The sequence below is a fragment of the Opisthorchis viverrini genome (genome assembly GCF_000715545.1).
Source record: "Opisthorchis viverrini unplaced genomic scaffold opera_v5_389, whole genome shotgun sequence".
Taxonomy (NCBI): domain Eukaryota; kingdom Metazoa; phylum Platyhelminthes; class Trematoda; order Opisthorchiida; family Opisthorchiidae; genus Opisthorchis; species Opisthorchis viverrini.
The window spans coordinates 35,373-54,540 of NW_008752050.1; the positions used below are offsets into that span (position 1 = coordinate 35,373).

The 19,168-nt window shown below is 43.0% G+C and overlaps 1 protein-coding gene across 1 annotated transcript in view; it reads right to left on the reverse strand.

Moving 5' to 3' along the window:
• The window catches only part of T265_10654 (hypothetical protein), a gene marked incomplete at both ends in the record, with an annotated part of 31,200 nt that overhangs the window by 4,673 nt on the left and 7,359 nt on the right, over positions 1–19,168 (reverse strand). The window contains 6 exons of the mRNA XM_009177099.1: positions 1,510–1,730; positions 1,954–2,067; positions 7,928–8,105; positions 11,300–11,529; positions 14,867–15,010; positions 17,179–17,541. Of these exons, the coding sequence (XP_009175363.1) occupies positions 1,518–1,730; positions 1,954–2,067; positions 7,928–8,105; positions 11,300–11,529; positions 14,867–15,010; positions 17,179–17,541 (1,242 nt within the window). The remainder of the gene's footprint in view (positions 1–1,509; positions 1,731–1,953; positions 2,068–7,927; positions 8,106–11,299; positions 11,530–14,866; positions 15,011–17,178; positions 17,542–19,168) is intronic.

Below are 19,168 nucleotides of genomic sequence, written 5' to 3' on the forward strand. Positions count from 1 at the left end.
CCCCCCCCCAATCACCGGTGAAAGAAACTGCGGCAGCTACAACCACTGTACGACGAGTACGCGGTTGTTACAGCTCACAATGATGGTGATGCTGACGATAGCTTTGGCTACTCACAAGGCTATTCACAACGTGCTTGCTTATCGTTCGTTCGATTCAAAGCGCGATGTATGTCAGTGAACACCTCTGAACATGCAGAACCTAGTCAGTGTTACGCTCTATACGTATGGGAAAACCTCCATAAATATCCGGTATTTTACTCCGCATTCAATTTTGGAGCTTTTTAGGCTGAATATCTCCGTCAAACTTGAAAAAAATACTTGCCCGTTGGTTGATATGCCTAGTTTTTACCCACAGTCCCAGGTACATAAGGAAACCATATATAAATTCAACAATGGACAGCACTCAAATTCTACTCTTTTTCCAGGTACTAATTACCTTAGAATCACATCCAAAAAAGGCCAAAATCCAAAGAGTCTAAGAAAGTCTTTTTTCCCGCCACGCAAATCGGTCTGATGGCGTATACTACTAACAAAACATGCTACCAGTACTTCCGGTCAAGCAGTTTACAGCGCCGTTCTTGCGTCTGGTGGAAGGTTGATTCGGATGTACCTTCTTAGAGTGTCCTGGTTGCGAGATAGCCGAAGTGGTTAAAGCGCGAATTTACTGATCGGAAGGTCTGTGGTTCGAACCCGCCCTCTGCCTCTCGACTTCTCCTGCCTAGGCTTGGCAACCTGGCAGTATCCCAGCCCTCGTGCAACCTTCGGGTGGTGTGGTAGTTAGGCTCAGAAAGGGTGCTACAGCCGAACGGGTGTCCTGGACAGCTCAGCAGAACGCTTGAGGAAATTCACTTTCTGAACAATCTGTGCAAATAATAGGTTCACTTTCGTGCGTGATGGCTTGTAGCCGCATTCAACGACGCTTTTTTCACCCGTAGCTATGAACGAATGCCAAAATCACGTGATAAGGATGATTAATTCCCAAGCAAAATATGATATGTGCAATCTAGACAAGTGTGGTAAAGTTTGCTGATGTTGAGACCTGTGTCAAAAGCGAAAAGTATTCTGTCGGACCACCTGGGGATATTTCCACGCTGCCAACGTAGGCTGCTTGAAAACAATTTAAGCGAAAAAAACACAGAAGCTATGAGTCAGCATAAAATTTCGTCAGCATCGTTGTGAATATGCCCAAATGTGCCGTAATCTCCATCCGCCATCAAAGAGTCGACTTTGGCAGTATATTTATCAAATGAAAGGTAACTTAATTGAGCTCTTATGAGTTCTAACGATAGAAACCCGTCCCCTATATGGTGGTGTTTAGTCAAGCAAAAAGGAGCAGAGTAGTTGGCTAGAGAGAGAGAACATTTTGATGGGAAAGAAGTTTTAAATTGTCTTTTATGTAATTCATTAAGACATTATCTGGGGTGATTGAAAACTTTCGTTTTTGTTCCACAATAAAAATTTCCACGCATCGGCATGCACCCATCTACTTAATGTGGCGATAAAACTTACCAGTCATCTCACAGCGATTTCATGTCAAAGTCGGAAGTCGTCGCGGACATTTCTGCCTCAATCTCATATGGTTCCAACTGACGAGCAAGCGTTGGTCTTGGAGTCACTGTGCGTTCGATTATCAGGATGTCGGAGTCTATCGAGGCAGTACTTGATGTAGCCATGCTTCGCGGACGCGTTCGAACAACCAGTTCTTGGATTTCATTAACGATATCATCTACCTGCAACAGAGATCGGAGGTGAGAAATTGAAAACTTTGCTGTTTTGGTGACTGTGACTTTATACTAAAGACCAGTTTAATTTGCAGACAGGATGGAGTCAGCTGATTCGTGCTACGGAATCATCTCACAGCGATTTCATGTCAAAGTCGGAAGTCGTCGCGGACATTTCTGCCTCAATCTCATATGGTTCCAACTGACGAGCAAGCGTTGGTCTTGGAGTCACTGTGCGTTCGATTATCAGGATGTCGGAGTCTATCGAGGCAGTACTTGATGTAGCCATGCTTCGCGGACGCGTTCGAACAACCAGTTCTTGGATTTCATTAACGATATCATCTACCTGCAACAGAGATCGGAGGTGAGAAATTGAAAACTTTGCTGTTTTGGTGACTGTGACTTTATACTAAAGACCAGTTTAATTTGCAGACAGGATGGAGTCAGCTGATTCGTGCCACGGAACAGTCGATGAATAAGTGCATATATGTAATGCACTACTCATAAGATTGCTGGAAACTCTTCGACAACCCACGATCTGTTTCGTCATTCATATAGAAACATCATAAACGGGAAATTTAGCTGGGCTACAGATGAGACACCCGTCAAAATCAAATAGGCATGCTGATGAATGTATAAGTCGGTGATTAAATGCCTGAGGACAGATAACACGTACGTAATGTTTCAAGTCAGGATAGATTTTAGGCTGACCACTTCCGCCGCTGAATGATCAAGAACCAATAAATACACACTACCCGGATAGAGGAGGCTTAGTGTTTAGAGCAAACACTGCACTGGCTCGTCAGTACCCAAAAACAAGAAAGATCACTTTTTCATTTGCTACCAAAAGGTTGGTTGATCAATCAATAAAGAGAAACGATTATTTCAGATTCGTTTTAGACAAATAATGAATTGCCTGATTGCATCGATGTTAGTGTAAAGACAAACCTGTGGGTTCTGGTGATTGAACAAGATGGTGAATACTGAGGCCAAACCAACTGAGTAGGTGTTTACCTGCCCTTTTGGACCGAACACACTACTCATATGGTTGCTGAAAACTGCTTGACAGCCTACGACGGGTTTATCAGTTCGGCGCATTTCCTGACTACCAATCACTGTGCTAACTTACGATCAGGCATTGACCCCAAGCTTTGTTTTGTTTTCACGTCCTGAGACATTAATGAGTTTTGCTTGTGTAGCTTCTCCATGGTGGTATGTGAACCGATATGCACGGTGGAATTTGGCAACAAAAGGTTCTCTCCCCCAACTACGGGCAATGGTAACCATTGAGTCAGGTTGGGGATCCGGACACCCGCAGTATTTCACGTCCATTTTTGCTCCAGGACTAGGCATTTCAATGTCTAAGTAGTGGACTCATCCCCTTTTAAAGGGAAGTTCCGCACTGTCACGATTAATTGGCCTTGTCCTCACTTCACCATCTTGTCTGGTTGACTGTTAAAGGTATTCATTTTACAGCCATAGATCAGCTTCAAACGAATCTGGCCTGCAGATCCATTTTGCTTGAGAGAAAAGTTTTGAAGAAATTGCGCTTCTGCTTCAAACAGTTAAAGCACTAGAAATGCTTGTTCACGCAAACTCTTCGGTAAATACTTTGTGAGGTCTATTTGCGATGTGAGAGACTTTCAACAGTTTGTTCTTCTGTGTCTACTGCGAGATCGCGATGAGTGCTATTGAGAAGTTGAATAAACTCCGTATCTATGGTGGCCTACCCCTGGAAATGGTCGGTATTCAATCGATGTTACTAGCTGTGGCACAAGGTCGTTCAATCGTCGCTCTAACACGATCCTAAAACGTTTGCAGAAAGTAACCTGAATGGTCTGCTCCTGATTACTCCATAAATTTAGCTGAAGGGCAGATTCTGGAGACTGGGGAGTTAAGCTGAACGTACTCTGAAACGCTGATGTCACACAAAATATCGGACTTCATGCAGAAGAACTTCAGTATTTATCATTTCCAAATGCTCAGCTGGGTCTGCGGAATCCTCGATTCAATAGCTGCCGAGTTTTCAAACAGTTCGCTTCAAAATACCAACCGGACACCACACAAATTGACGTGGTTAGAATCGGTCGGTTTGGAACCTGATGTTTGTGTTTCCGGAGGTCACCAACCAACTGGCACTACACGTCCGTGGGCATTCTACCTGCATGTAGGCAGAAAGTTGTTCCTCTACTCTCCCCGATGACTCCCCTTGCCTAATAATCCAAACTGTTATATCTGCTGATTCGTCAGTCTATGATATCTGCTGCTAACCCGCTTCAGTGCCTAGTGCCGGAGAAAAAGACTCAAAGAAGGGAATACAACAACCATATTCCGAACAAACGAGTTCGAGAGCATGAGCGCGTGCGAGTGCGAGAGCAAAAGTTACAACGGCCCCATGCTACTTAAAGGGGACTTTCTGACATTGATCCAGGCTGTCTGATAGGCGTTAGTGAACACCCATCAACATCGATCGTGCCTCTATAAAATGCCTGAACACTGATCACTTTCGGTTGTGCTTCTGTGACGTGCAAAAACGCTCATCAGCTTTTGTTGAATTGATTGAATGATTGACTGGCCTGGATGCTTGCTGGCTTTCCTGTTGAGATTTTGGTCGAGCAGTAGGCTCCGAGTGTTCTGAGGTTACTTTCAGGAATCTGACCTTCCTGATGGAAACATTCAATGGTCGTTTTCAAATTGAAAGCAGCTCATCCATATGAGCCTGTTTTGTTCATTAGGGCAGCATCCGAATGCTTGTCGTTATTCGGACGATGATACCTTTGGATTTGAGCTCTTCTAATATAACAGGGTTTGGACACACTCACAACATGAAGGTCCGACAGAATTGTTGAACCTGATGTTTGCGGGAATCCTAGATAACTGAGGAGGCACATCCAGTTCTCAAGCTTTGAAATTTTGAAACAGCAAAGTGCTCACAGTAACACTGGATTCGCACTGCAGATTTGATAGAACAGTCCTGAAAGGGTTGGATGGTCACTTGGCAGTACATCTTGCAACGAATCTTCTTTAAGTCTCACATTACACTAAGCGATTTAGCAGGAAAGGTTGCTTAGCAGACCTGGATTTGTGATAATATACAACTCCCGTCAAGTTTGAAAAACTCTCAGCCTAAAATGAAGCATCTCCCATTGCACGATTATTAGAAACGATCAACTTATGCACTTGAAAATGTTTTTATCGATTATAAAAATTCATCACCAACTAACTTATGACACAAATTTCACAGACTCCACACCAGCTGTCATTCAGTGGATCCTTCTTCACGTGCAAAATTGACTCACTGCAAAAGAGCAACTAGTCTTCGGTCGTGATAAAGGCCTAGCAAAACGAAGATATCTCTTCCTGTCAGTGAACAGGGATCCACTAAATGACAGCTGGTGTGGAGTCACAAGTTATTTGGTGTGATTTAAATCCGACAAACCATTTCTAGATGCATAAGTTGATCGTTTCTATTAATCGCTTAATGGAAAATACTTCTTTTTAGACTGAGAGGTTTTTAATTTTGACGGGAGTTGCATATTACCTCAAATTCAGGTCTGTTAGGCAACCTTTTTCTGCCAAAACGCTTTTTCAGGAATCTGACCTTCCTGATGGAAACATTCAATGGTCGTTTTCAAATTGAAAGCAGCTCATCCATATGAGCCTGTTTTGTTCATTAGGGCAGCATCCGAATGCTTGTCGTTATTCGGACGATGATACCTTTGGATTTGAGCTCTTCTAATATAACAGGGTTTGGACACACTCACAACATGAAGGTCCGACAGAATTGTTGAACCTGATGTTTGCGGGAATCCTAGATAACTGAGGAGGCACATCCAGTTCTCAAGCTTTGAAATTTTGAAACAGCAAAGTGCTCACAGTAACACTGGATTCGCACTGCAGATTTGATAGAACAGTCCTGAAAGGGTTGGATGGTCACTTGGCAGTACATCTTGCAACGAATCTTCTTTAAGTATCACATTACACTAAGCGATTTAGCAGGAAAGGTTGCTTAGCAGACCTGGATTTGTGATAATATACAACTCCCGTCAAGTTTGAAAAACTCTCAGCCTAAAATGAAGCATCTCCCATTGCACGATTATTAGAAACGATCAACTTATGCACTTGAAAATGTTTTTATCGATTATAAAAATTCATCACCAACTAACTTATGACACAAATTTCACAGACTCCACACCAGCTGTCATTCAGTGGATCCTTCTTCACGTGCAAAATTGACTCACTGCAAAAGAGCAACTAGTCTTCGGTCGTGATAAAGGCCTAGCAAAACGAAGATATCTCTTCCTGTCAGTGAACAGGGATCCACTAAATGACAGCTGGTGTGGAGTCACAAGTTATTTGGTGTGATTTAAATCCGACAAACCATTTCTAGATGCATAAGTTGATCGTTTCTATTAATCGCTTAATGGAAAATACTTCTTTTTAGACTGAGAGGTTTTTAATTTTGACGGAAGTTGCATATTACCTCAAATTCAGGTCTGTTAGACAACCTTTTTCTGCTAAAACGCTTAGTGTAATGTGATACTTCAACAAGAACTGTTGCAAGTCATTCCTAGAGTGACCATCCAATACTGTCAGGACTGTACAGAGACATTCCCTGATGCCGCGCTGAAGACCAGTACTTAATAAAACAGCCAATCTATATTTCCTGACTATTCTCAACTTTTTGCATTCTACGTATTGAACGATGCCGGTTACTCTTCCTTGCTTCCATTGAGTGTCGAGGGTTAGTCGCAATCCACCTATCAGGAAAACTCGCTGAAAAAAACTAGTGTGATTTGAGCAACATCTTCGTTGAAAAACTTTGACCAATTATAAACCCGTTTTCTTTTTCAGAAAACACAAAGGCTCCCTTGGGGCAGGTCAGATGAACGAAATTATCCGTCCAGCAAACATCTTGTATTTAAATCCACAAATTTCGTTTTAAGCTTGTTGCTATGATGCAAACTGCCTGAGAGCACTCCTGACTTAAAAAGTCCAATCTACGGACAACGCTTTCACCACTGTTGGCGTCTTCATGCCCTGACTTATATGGATATTGTGAAAAGGTGAGTCTGTGTACTGATGCATCCCACCTGTTGGTTTGACGACTCCAGAGAGTCTGTTCAAAATCCCAGGTCATTTTTGTAACTAAGATTGCTTGTAAAAAGTATGACTGGACAATATTTCGCCGTATTCTCAGAATTAAGGTAGAATGTTTCATCAGGATTTACTGTTTGTGATATTCGAAAAAAGCTGATGTGTTCAAGAAAAGACGAGGTGAATACTCATTCGAAGGAGAGGTCTTAGGTCAACAACTCAGTCGCCAGAAGAAATCCCTCTTTGGCAACTCACAATAGGCTTGCTTGTCTCCTCTGAAAGGTGGTTTGTTTTATGACAATGTAATGCAAGTTTTTCGAACACAGTATGCCTTTCTTTAGAGTTATTCTGCGATTCGTTCATTTGGAGTTTTCTGTTGTTAACTGACTGAAGACGGAGTCAATCATTCATGGTGATTCCAGCTCACTGTGGGATGTATGAGAATAAGCGATAAACTGTGGCTCCGGACAGTTAATTGTAAGTAGTATGTGCACCGACAACAAGTCATATTAACAGATTACGTTTACATTCACTTGCGTCGTTGTTTGGGACGCTTGCCTCTCATCTCTTTGGCTGTTTTGTAACCTAAGCTCTTTTGTGACAATTCATGTGAAGTTCACAGACTAAAAGTTCTAGCTAGAACGGGCACGAGATCTTGCTTGACTGTGTGGTATTTCCAGAGAGCCACTCACATTTGGATATGTAATACGCGTCAGTTGACTTAATTGCATCCTAGAACTAGTCAGAACAGTTAGTTCTGTGCATTTGGATCGATTACTTATGCTTCATGAGGTGTGCATAAAGGTACCATATTCATTTTATTCTTCTGTATTACAAGGTGAAAGAAGTTGGCGTTGTGCAAACCAAAAACAGCCGGTTACCATATTCTAAGTATCTCAAGGTCACAGCCTACAGTATTATCGATCAATTTTCAAACCCAGAAAAACTGGTTCAAGTCAGATGTGGGTAGAAGACGGTGGTAATTCAAACAGACGCTTGCCCACCTTAATTACGCCTTTTCAGACTTACTGATAGCATGGGATGATCATAATGGGTTTCAGTTCCACATCATTAGATACGCTGAAGCAGTTTCTTTAAGTTCTTCATACCTGTGTGAAAAAGTTCCAGATTACAACCGTATTATCCAGAGAGGAAGAGACAATCTGTAGGGAATCGAACTGCAGGCGAAAGACACGACTCTTATGTTCGGCCAGTGTGATCGCGCAGAGCTGTGCACCCGAGGTGTTTCGATCCATTGCATCCTGAAGGTTCCATAGTCGAATTTTTCTGCATCCAAGATGCATAAAGGAGGACGGAAATCAGAACATTCATCGTTTTAGAATGTCCATTCTATGGTACAATACATGTGGCTTACCACTCATGTCCTAGCATGAGTACGCTTCACTTTTGTGATCTAGTGTGCAGTGTATGGCTGCAAAAAAATATAAAATCTAACCAAGATAAAATCTGTCCAACGGAGAATTTAGAAAACGCTTTCGGAGCCAGCCATTATGGTGAACACAGGAAGAATCACATCAGTTCGCACATATCAGTGTTTTGAAGATGTAAGAAAGGTTAGGATAGTTTACATAAAGTATTCTTAAGCTGATAATACAATGCCGTCACCGAACTAACGATCGTTGGATTCAGACTGACCTCCCTAGCACATTTTCTGTTTAATTTGCTTCAATTAAATATTAATGAGCGTGGTTCTCAAACGAATCAAAGTATACTTGGTACCGAATGAATCTTGTCAACTTCTAAGTTACCGACCACTGAGGCTGAATTCGTGTGTGTATCTGGCTTCAAAATGCCTTCAATCACAAAAATTAATTAACCAGTAAAACTGTTTGTGTGAAATAAATCTCCTTCGTGGTATTTAAATTTTGTGTAATGCAATCTACACCCAAGGACTGTTTTCGTGACTGATTAAATTCTGATTCAGTGACGTAGTAAGTCGCGAAGACAATCGTGACATGTAAATCAGCGCCATCCAAAATCCGAACAGACGAGTATTGGGTTATACAAACAGTTTGGGCAACTTTCTTTGGTTTATTAATTTTATATATATATATATATATATATAATAAAAGCCCTACGGTGGAAAGAAGAGAAAAAGAGTGGGTGTGGGAGGGGACCTAGTTCTGGCATATGTCAAACACTCTGAGGTGCCCCCTACTCCAACCGCTCAATCAGACAATCTGGAAAGGAACTGACAGCACGAACGTCACTGACATCGACTAGTCACCATTTCTTGCAACGTCTCCAGCCAAACACAGACGGGGTCACAGAGACCGCGTCCTGGAAGGCTTGCAACACTAACAACACCCAAACTCTTCGTGATCCCTTTCAAGCCCTTCTGCCAAGTCATGTGCTGTCCACCTCGCGGTTTGCGCTATCCTGATGGAGGCAGGGAGAACAATACTCGTCTCGGTAGACAGTGTTTCGGCGTGCGTAGCACATGACCGAGCCATCGTAATCGATGGTGCTGGATGTTTTCCCGGATTGAGGTACCTGCAACACAACCAAATATCTGTTTTCCAATCAACTCGTTACTAACACGCTGACGCCATCCAAAACTAGCCACGCTTCTGAGGCATCGGTGGTCGAAAACCTGAAGACGCCCCACACCATCTGTCCGCAGAGGCCATGTCTCGCACTCATACAACAACACAGCCCTTACTGTAGCCTGGTACACGCGACCTTTTAGATCCAGTGAGATCCCTTTTTGACGCCACCAGTGACGCAAATTAGCAAACGTGATTCGAGCCTTTGAGATTCTTTCACTGACTTCATCAGACGCACTTTCGATGTATGTAAAGCTTTCCACAATCTCCAGTGATTCTGCTTGAATTGTAAGGGATATGTTCGCAGATGGCACGTTCTGAAACATGACTTTGTACTTGGACGGTGCAAGATGCATGCCAAAGGATTGTATGATGATGGTCAGTCAGATAGGCGCATGCCAAAAGATTGTATGATGGTGGTTAGTCAGATACGTACACTGAATCAAACCCAGTGGTCGGTAACTAAGTGGTTGGTAGGATTCACTCGATAATAAGGGTGATCTGATTCGTTTGAGAACCGCGTTTATTAGGATGTGCTTGCAGCAAATTAAGCAGACATTATGCTACTAAGGTCAGCCGAGCTGACGACAATGTTTTGGCTGTGCGTATGGCGATCGCAGACAAATCGACTTGACCCCGTTATAATCAGGCCCATTGCACTTCGTCTTATAAAAGCACATGAAGACCCGGGAACAACAAATAGAATTCCCGCCGAGAATGGGTCGTGTGGACTACATTTTCAAAACGGATCGGGTGTTAGGGCAGCGGAATTCCACTAGGCGGCTTACGAACTTCAAGACTTCAAGACTTCAAGACTTCAAGACTTCAAGAATGCGTTGGATTCCGTCGATAGATTGTTTTTTTCCCAACACGTTTGCGCAGCAGGTATGCCCCAAAAGCTAGTTAATAGCATACGCTGCTTGTTTTTACATACTTGTGGGCGCTTAAGTGTTTACGGTGAGCTTCCCTACGATCATCGATAAACGGCAAGAGTGTCCACTCTCTCCATCCAGTCCTTTGGCACCTGCTTTGCGCCCACAAAATGCAAAGTCATGCTGCAGGATGTACAGTCTTTGAGCACGTCAAGCAGTGACACTGGAGCTTCTGAAAAGCCATACATAGCCTGGAAGTTGCATTGTTTCCGGTGATATTGTGACTTGGTTTGAGCGCACGAAAACTTTCATTACCTACTCAAATCTTCTTCAAGAAATCCTAGTGTCGTCCGCCTTTTACATTGTGACTCTCACGTGACTAAGTGGGTGGGAACATCGGCGTTGAATTTGATGAATTCCGTACTTCTTTGAACAGTTATGATATCCTTAGAATAAGACCAACTGATAACATAAATTTGTCCAAATCCCACGGTACTCACTGGACCTTTGTAAGATCTACTGGGTAGAGGTCGTTAAGACAAAATCAAGGAGCTTTTCAATGAGACGTTGTCTAAAAAACATTATATATTTTTATGGCATGATTTTACCGGACTAAAAGAAACCACTGTGACCGCTTTCTCGTAGGACTTGCTATATTTTTGTCGTGTTTTAGAAGAAAACAATCTTCGTATATCTCTGTAATGTACTACTCATAAGGTTGCTGAAAATCCGTTGACAGCCCACGACCGGTTTCGCCCTTTTTGGAGCTCATCAGGTAGGCGCAGTCAACATTATGTTCCACTTGAGTACATCACAAACGAGAGATTCAGCTGTGTTCCAGGTGAGCCTCTTGAAAAACCAAATTAGTTTGCAAATGAGTGTATATTCGCTAAAACGATCTTCGGTTTGTCTCGTAATGTACTGAAGGACTGTTTTAATAACAGCTACCAAGTCAAAGCACAAAGTCGAAAAGCTCTGTACAAAAAAGACAGCCTTACTCTTAACAGAAAAGAAACCAATTACGAAAAAATCGAAGGCGTACCCGTCATACGATCCACAAACGATACGTTGCGTGTCAAACCGAAGACATCGTACCAAGTGTTTGTGACCTTCAAGTATTCTCAAACATAAGCCCGTTTCCACAGTCCAAATACGCACTGTCAAATCTGAACTGCCAGTGATCGCAATGCCCTTGTCGTAGTGCAGGCACGTGACGCCGCGCCTGTGGCCAACCAGCGAACGGACAAACTCATGAGCTTGAAAGTCCCAAACCTGCGAATGAAAGAAGAGGATCGTCAACAGGGTCATTACCGTCGAATTCACCCGGACAGTTGTACCTTCAAAAATCACAGAACAGGTGTTTATTTAAAAATTTCGGGAAATTATGTCTACGACGTTCCACACATTGAAGACAGCATTGAAAAAAATGGAGAAAGTGCTTTTGAAAATATGGCAGATTTCAAATGTACTTTATGAATCAGGACAGCCGGTATCAGGTGTTGGCGGAATACTAAAGAAGTGATGAGTAGTACACAGCAACGATGTGACTTATCCACTCGCAGTCTAGGATTTCTAAAGACCCGGACTATCTTTAGTTCATCACCCACTAAAAATGCTCACAACCAGCATCTTCGCAATTACAGCAAGCCAAGAGGTTTCTGAACTGAGAACTACACTCATTTGCACATTAGGTTGGCTTTAACGGAAGACTCAAATGAATTCCCGGCTAAATCACTTGTTTGTAGCATTCTCTAGCTAAGTGTGCTCAAACAAACACCACCTCATGCTTTATTTCTTGCAATATTCGATAGGCTGCAGTATATTTTCCCGGTGGGACACTGTCAATAAAATTGCTGAGAACTCTTCGACACCGAGGGACATCTTCGTCCTTCTTAGAGTTCATCAGGTAAGCATAGTTCCCGAGTTCCGATCAACTTGACCACCAAATTGTACGCAGATGGCGAAATAATCTATTTTGAAAATTACTCCAAAGAGCTGCAACCATTTGCTAAGATCCAATAGATTGAAGATTGTTCACCATTTTTCGAAGTTTTTTGTTCAGCAGCCTAATGAGTAGTGTATTCGCTGTAGTAAGTAGTACGGTACGTTTTAAGAATGCGGATAATGTTTTTTAATAACGGAAATCAATCTGGAGAATTTCATTAACTATCCCGCGTTTGGCTACCTCTAGAAAAAACTGGAAGGCATCTTGACCAAATTCCACTTAAAATGAAATCCAGTTTTCGAGAAATGCCCGGCGATTACAGAAGCGCTGGTTTTACCTTGTTGAAGTAGAGAAAATTTGCTAAGGAGCTAAACACTGATGCACTAGTCTTTGGACCAAAACGTAAAAATACACCTTATTAGTAGGAATTTTGAAATGATAGACGGATCTGCAGAATGTACGGTGATTGCACTCGCAAATGGCACTACAAATGACCCACGTAAGTCTAAACAGCTCGTTTTTACATCCTTTTTCCAATTAGAATGTCAGGGAACTTCCAACCCTTAACACCAAAATTGATTTCCGGGTGAGTGTATTGCGCCAATTTTATGCGGTCTGATATTTAATTAGAACATACGCTTGATGTTATCTCGGAGAATAGTCTACCAGATGAGCCCAAGAAGGAAGAACCCGATGTAACGGTGATACTACTGATGGGGACATGCGAGTAGTATGTCTTCTCGTGAATCCGCTTTGCGTTTTTTGAAAAGTGAGATCTCTTACGGAATTCGTGAAGTTACTCTGTAGCATCTGCTTGCAGTTGAGTAACAGCCAATGAATATCCAGGAAAGTTCAGGAAGTCGCGTTCTAAGGGAAGATGGATATTCAGTTTTGTAAACAAGGTGCATATGAGGGTTTTGTTTCCCTGTCCAGTAGTTTGTAACTGTTCAGTTGGCATTTCCTAATGAATAACCCCGTATTGTGTACACCTTTTTTCTTTCACCGGTGGTGGGTCATCAAACATTTTTGTATAATCTCATTGGTAATGTGTTTTATCGAGAAAACAACAGCTGAGCTGTTCACTTGCATCCCAGAGAACTTGCCAGTAAACACTGTGTTTAGTGAACAAGGTGTCTACGTCACCAAACGTGGAAAACGAAACAAACTCTCGATTCTTCACAACAAAACTTATAGCTTCCTTACCCTTTCCCAAGTGGGTCTTATGCATGTACACTTATTTCACTGAGTAGGCGAGGTTCAACAGATGCGAATTGGTTTCCTCAAACGTGATGGGAAACTTCACTGATCAGTCATATATTTAACGGTTTATTCAGTCTAATTATATCCCGGTATTCCAATTTTGGGGAATGCGCGTATCACCACAGAACAAAATAAGAGGAATCATGTGACTTTCCAGTCGTATTCAGCATTCATTCAAACTTGAAAGCGTCTGATATAATGTAAGGTTAAGCATTTTGTGGATATCTCGGATTGTATGACCGAAGGGAAGGTGTGAAAGCGCATACCGCGAAAAAAAATGTCATAAGCGTCTCGGTCTGTTAAGAACTTTACAGCTTACCGCTAAATTATTGCTCATCTGGGGCAACAAGGCGACAAGTTACGAACCTCGTGACCGAGCAGTTGTGGTAACAGCGATCGGGGTGTAAAATTCTTCCGAATCGATCTTACCCCTTATCCTGGCCTTCACCATAAAGATTACACCGAACCTCGTGACCGAGCAGTTGTGGTAACGGCGCCATCGGTCAAACGTGCGCGCAGAGTGTACAAACATATGATGGCTAGTCCATAAATCCAAGACTGAGTTGGGTGTGCCACCTAAGATGTTGTGTGGAGACTTTCAGACCGTTATCGGGACAGTATCTTCCTGCAGGACTGCAACCAGAGGTACTCTTGTTTTGTTGTCACATTAGTTTTTCATCAAGTGAGTTTGCTCTTCAAATTCAATCAAAATTTCATCGTTCTCCCGAAATCCGAGGAGCATTGACAGATACTCCGTACTTTTTTAGCATCACTATCTGTGTGAAACTCATATATCACTCCTCAACATTGGCTGGGTCCAACCTCATTCGACCACCAGTAGCTAGCAGCAAGACACAGTGCCTCCCGTCCTTTAACCACATTCTGAGCCAGACGATCCGATGTTGACTTGCTCCTCGAGTTGTTGCCATATGCATATCGATTTCTATCGAAATCTCAGTATCCCGTTTTCATTGGCAAAATCCGACTTCCTTAAATACTGTTTCTGCTATTGCAGGCGTGTTTCCTTAAAATGCCTAAGGTTGGAACATTCCTAAGTGGACACATCAGTTATCGGTCACTTGTATTCTTAAAAAAAAACTTAAACAACTTCATTATTTAAAGAAATCAGCCATAAAACATCACATGACATTTCTTACAGATTCTGTGGTTGTGAGCGTATATTTTGGCGGCCAAGTGATGCAGCTTTTATCAAGGTATAGCCACAGAATCAGGGGTTTTGAAGAAAACAGAAGCGAGAAATTCAAGCTGTGAGAGGTATTCATATACTGGTTTGTCCCATAATTAAATCAGGAAAACTCCATTCGTGGAGTCTGTCTCACGGTTGATTCAATAAGGTTGACAACCTACCGGAATCTCCGGAGTAGTGTTCACGAGTTAGCCTACCTGAACAAGTCGATCCCCACTGGCTGAAAGAATGAAGCGATCGTCGAATTCTACAGCGATTACGGAAGCTCGATGTCCACGGAGAGACGTCAGTAGGAGTACGTCCGTCGGAGAACTGATTTTCCACACACATACCGTGTGATCCTGTCGTGGGAAATTCAAAAGTAAACAATCGATTGATTATAGTGAACATAACAACTGTTTTCCGTGAGACGCTTTTGTTGAACACGCGTTTTCCGAAATATGCCCAGAAGTTACTACTGCAGCAGAGTGTTTCCAAGGCCTCTTAAAAGTGACCCTGGCACACTGCTCTACCAGTGTACAGCGAGTCAGTTTCTCAAATCACTTGAAAAAAATAAACGTTATCTGGGTTTACGAATATACACTCATTCGCAAACCAATTTGTTTTTTCGAGAGACTCACCTGGCACGCAGCTGAACTCCTCGGTTTTGATGTGAGTCCCTCGAAAAACCAAATTAGTTTGCAAATGAGTATATATTCGCTAATTTCGTGCAATTTGGTTGCAAGTAGAACATAAGGCTGACGGGAACTAGGGGACTGCGCCTACCTGATGAGCCCCAAGAAGGGCGAAACCGGTCGTGGGCTGTTGAGGAGTTTTCAGCAACCTTATGAGTAGTGCATTATAAAAAGTTATCTGGGTTTCTCTTTTAAACACATTTTACGGTGATGACCCACAAAGTAGGGAATATGATGGAGTCCCCCAGCGTGATCCCTTTTCATGGGGGAAGTCTCCTATGCGACGAAATTCTCAGTTTCATATGGCTGCCAAACAGACTCAAGTCACCCAACTAGATTGACAATAAAATTCATGTTTTTATGTTACACTCGGGCTCTTATTATTCCATTGCCTGTGAAATATGGTTAATTCACAACCGTTAAAGACAAATAAGTACACATTTTCTCGCGAAATCAACTGGGTTCTGCGCGATAATTCTCACGGCTTTCAGAGTGCTTTTCAGTTAGTTTTTGAATATAATCTTGTTTGAATTGTCACTTGATATCTTCACAACAGAATCTTAAAGTAGCGCAAGGGTGCAATACAGTATGCTCGAGTTAATATTCTATTGACCACTCCATCGACTGCTCAGATCTGGTAACATTCATACTAGCCTAAAAGTAAACATTCTCCTGTGACGCCAACTTTTTTCTGAGTTGTAGAACTAACTTTTCTGTGATTTCTCATCACGTTGGGGATAGTACTACTAGTGGGACAAAGTGGTGAATTCAAATTTTCAAGCAAACCAATACGTACACATCGGTCAACATCATCATCATCATCATCATCGTCATCATCATCATCACCAACACCATCATCATCATCACCATCATCATCATCATTATAATCATTATCATCTTCATCATTATCATCATCATCTTCATCATCATCATTGACAGCATGACATCAGTGTTCAACATCGATGCTTCACTGCCGGTAAGCATTCGTAATCAAACCTCGATCGGCGGTTAGCTGTAACGTCGCAGTTGTGAACACCAGTAAGATGTACAGGCAGAGTTCCAAAATGGATGTAACTAGCCTGAATATTGAATATCTGGGTATTGATCTACGCCTGAATTATCGACCTGATTAATCTGCGCTTATCTTACCGACAAGGCTTGCTTGTTGACGATGACTACAAATAACTGGGGGAGCCGTGATAGAGTAGGTGCTGCTCGGGACCTCTTATGGTTTGGCGCGTTAAGATTAAGCCATCGAACTAATCCATTGTATGCCAAGTTTATTTGTCAAGCCTGTTTTGCGGCGACAGAGTTGCGCACCCAGGCAGTTGGCTGGGCTAAAGTTGTCGCACATTGTCCGCCTTAACTGATCCCTGAAGAAGCTTGTCCCTGCTGGGGGGGGGGTGCTAGGCTCAATCTAACAACCCACTATGGACCCTTTTGAGAAGTTGGTATCCTGTATATCAATCCCATCACGGAGTTAGAGGGAAGGAGCCTGAGTGGAGGCCCCTCTGTGCTTCGGTCAGCAGGATGCCTTAAGGAGCTGTCTGCTAGAAGCAGTGCTCCTCCCCGCCTACAAACCAACTAACTCCCGCGGCTGATCCATTTCAAATCCCAAAGTTTCGAAGTCCTTCGCCTCACTAAAAATACCACTAATTATTTCGCCATGTGCTGCCGCCGGTCAGCTAAATGACCAACGGGGGCACCGATTCGATTAAGAACATTTGCATACAGTTTCTGTATCCTACTTGAATCGACGGGACTTCTAGTCAACCAGCAATGATCAGGTTGATCGTTATGTGTAAATACTCACGAGGTTAGCAAAGACAACTCACCCGAGAACCTGTGATCAAGATACCGTCCTTGAATCGCAAGCTCAGCACTCCAGATCTGTGGTGTCTGATGGTGTACAAATTGAATCCACTCAACAAACTCCAGAAGCGTACTGTGCTGTCGCTACTTCCGCTTATAAGTAGTTGGTTTTCGTATTGCAAACACAGCACGGAGCCCAAGTGACCAATGAGAATTCTCTCGCATTCCAATGTCATCTTGTTGTAGACCTGGATTGAGCCATCACGAACTCCACAAACAATATATCTTGGATCATACTGGAGGCAGTAGACCCCACGACTTCCGTCCGTGTGACATGTGATACGTTTGACGTTGTAGCGGCTGTGGGCCCAGTTTTGTTGGATGCGCTGTGACAAAAATGAAGGTATCAAAGTCTCAGGAATTTATATACTCTAATGAGACCGATGTAACTTGAGTATAGCTAAATGCATGGACATCAACCGTTGAAACAAGCCTCATGTGTGTTGATGTCCTACTGTTACTGTACACCAAGTTTACGAGAGACACGAGACACGGAAGAGAATTTCTGGAAGAATGGTACTCCACGGCAGATTCGATCAACCGGTTCATCGAACTGGATCCAATTTACGCAACCCTACGTGCAAAAGACCAACATGTCAACCGGAACACTCAATGAGGACCGAATATTGGATTCACAAACACAGAAACAAAGAACTCGTTGGAAGCAAATCAATAAAGGTCACCAGCCGGGACTCGTAAGGATAAAGGTCACTCCAGCATCGACCAGATTACCATGGCAGGAGATGCCACGCTCAAAGGTCACGTGGGCATCGGCGAATGAGGACACAGGACAACGGTGCAACCAATGGAACCGCCCATACGAACAACTAATCGTGATCAAAGGTAATTACCAATGGAACCTCCCAACCGAACAACTAACCGTGATCAAAGGTCTTTCCTGCTAGCAGCACGTATATTAACACACGCGTAACGCTACTCAACGTACAACAACACTAACCCACCTCTACGCACTATTACGTTTCCCAGTAACGCACTGATGATTTCACCTCAATTGGTGATAAAACGTTTGCAATCGAATTGCCCAGCTCAGCGAAGCAGCCAACGACCATCTACGCTACCTGAGCTACCGACGTTTTCCTCTATAGAATGCCAATTTTACTGTAAAGCTAGGTGTTATGCTGTCTTCATCGCGCCTGAACGACGTACCAAAGACATGTTTGTATACTTGGCGATTTGGTTCGCAGTGTAAACGTGGTGTTTTTCGGATCAAATGGGCTGATCGATTGTCTAATCCCGAATTACTTTGAAATCCAAATTCTGTTGCACTTGAATTCCGTTTAATGTGTATCCAGCGCCGCTGGTTATGTCATTTAAACGGTCCGCGGAAAAATAGAGTTCAGGTTCAGCCGCATCAGAGATTCTACTGCTGAGATACCTCCAGTTTGGAAAATAGCAACGCTCATTTTGGATCTTGGGTGGCGCTGACTACGGACGAAAAGGTTACGGAACAAGATTTTCAGTGCTACAAAAGAAATGAGGTATTCTACACAGGATCAGGCCTTCTAGTATCGCCGCAGACATGAGCATGTGCGGAACGTGCTGAATCATACGACCCTGTTAGGAGTAGCGTACTCACCGGCTAACCTGCTCAACGCAAAACAAACAAAACTGGGTTCTTTATCAGCTCCTGTTCGCCATATTGTCATCCTGAGGACCACAACATCATTAGAAGTGTCGTGTCTTAGCGATGCGCCGGGCTCGTAGTGGAACATACATACGGTACTCTATTGAGGGGCGTGCGATGAACATTGAGCGGATTGACGGATCTCGTCTGCTATTTCAAGTAACCTGGTCTAATGCTCAATGTTGTATAATCTCTTACCAACCAGAGACCTTAAAACGGCTCTCTGCACTGTCCCTCTCCGACTTATTTCATCGGTGCTACAGATTTTCCCACTCTACCTCATTCCTCGCTGTCTTAGGCCTTTAAAA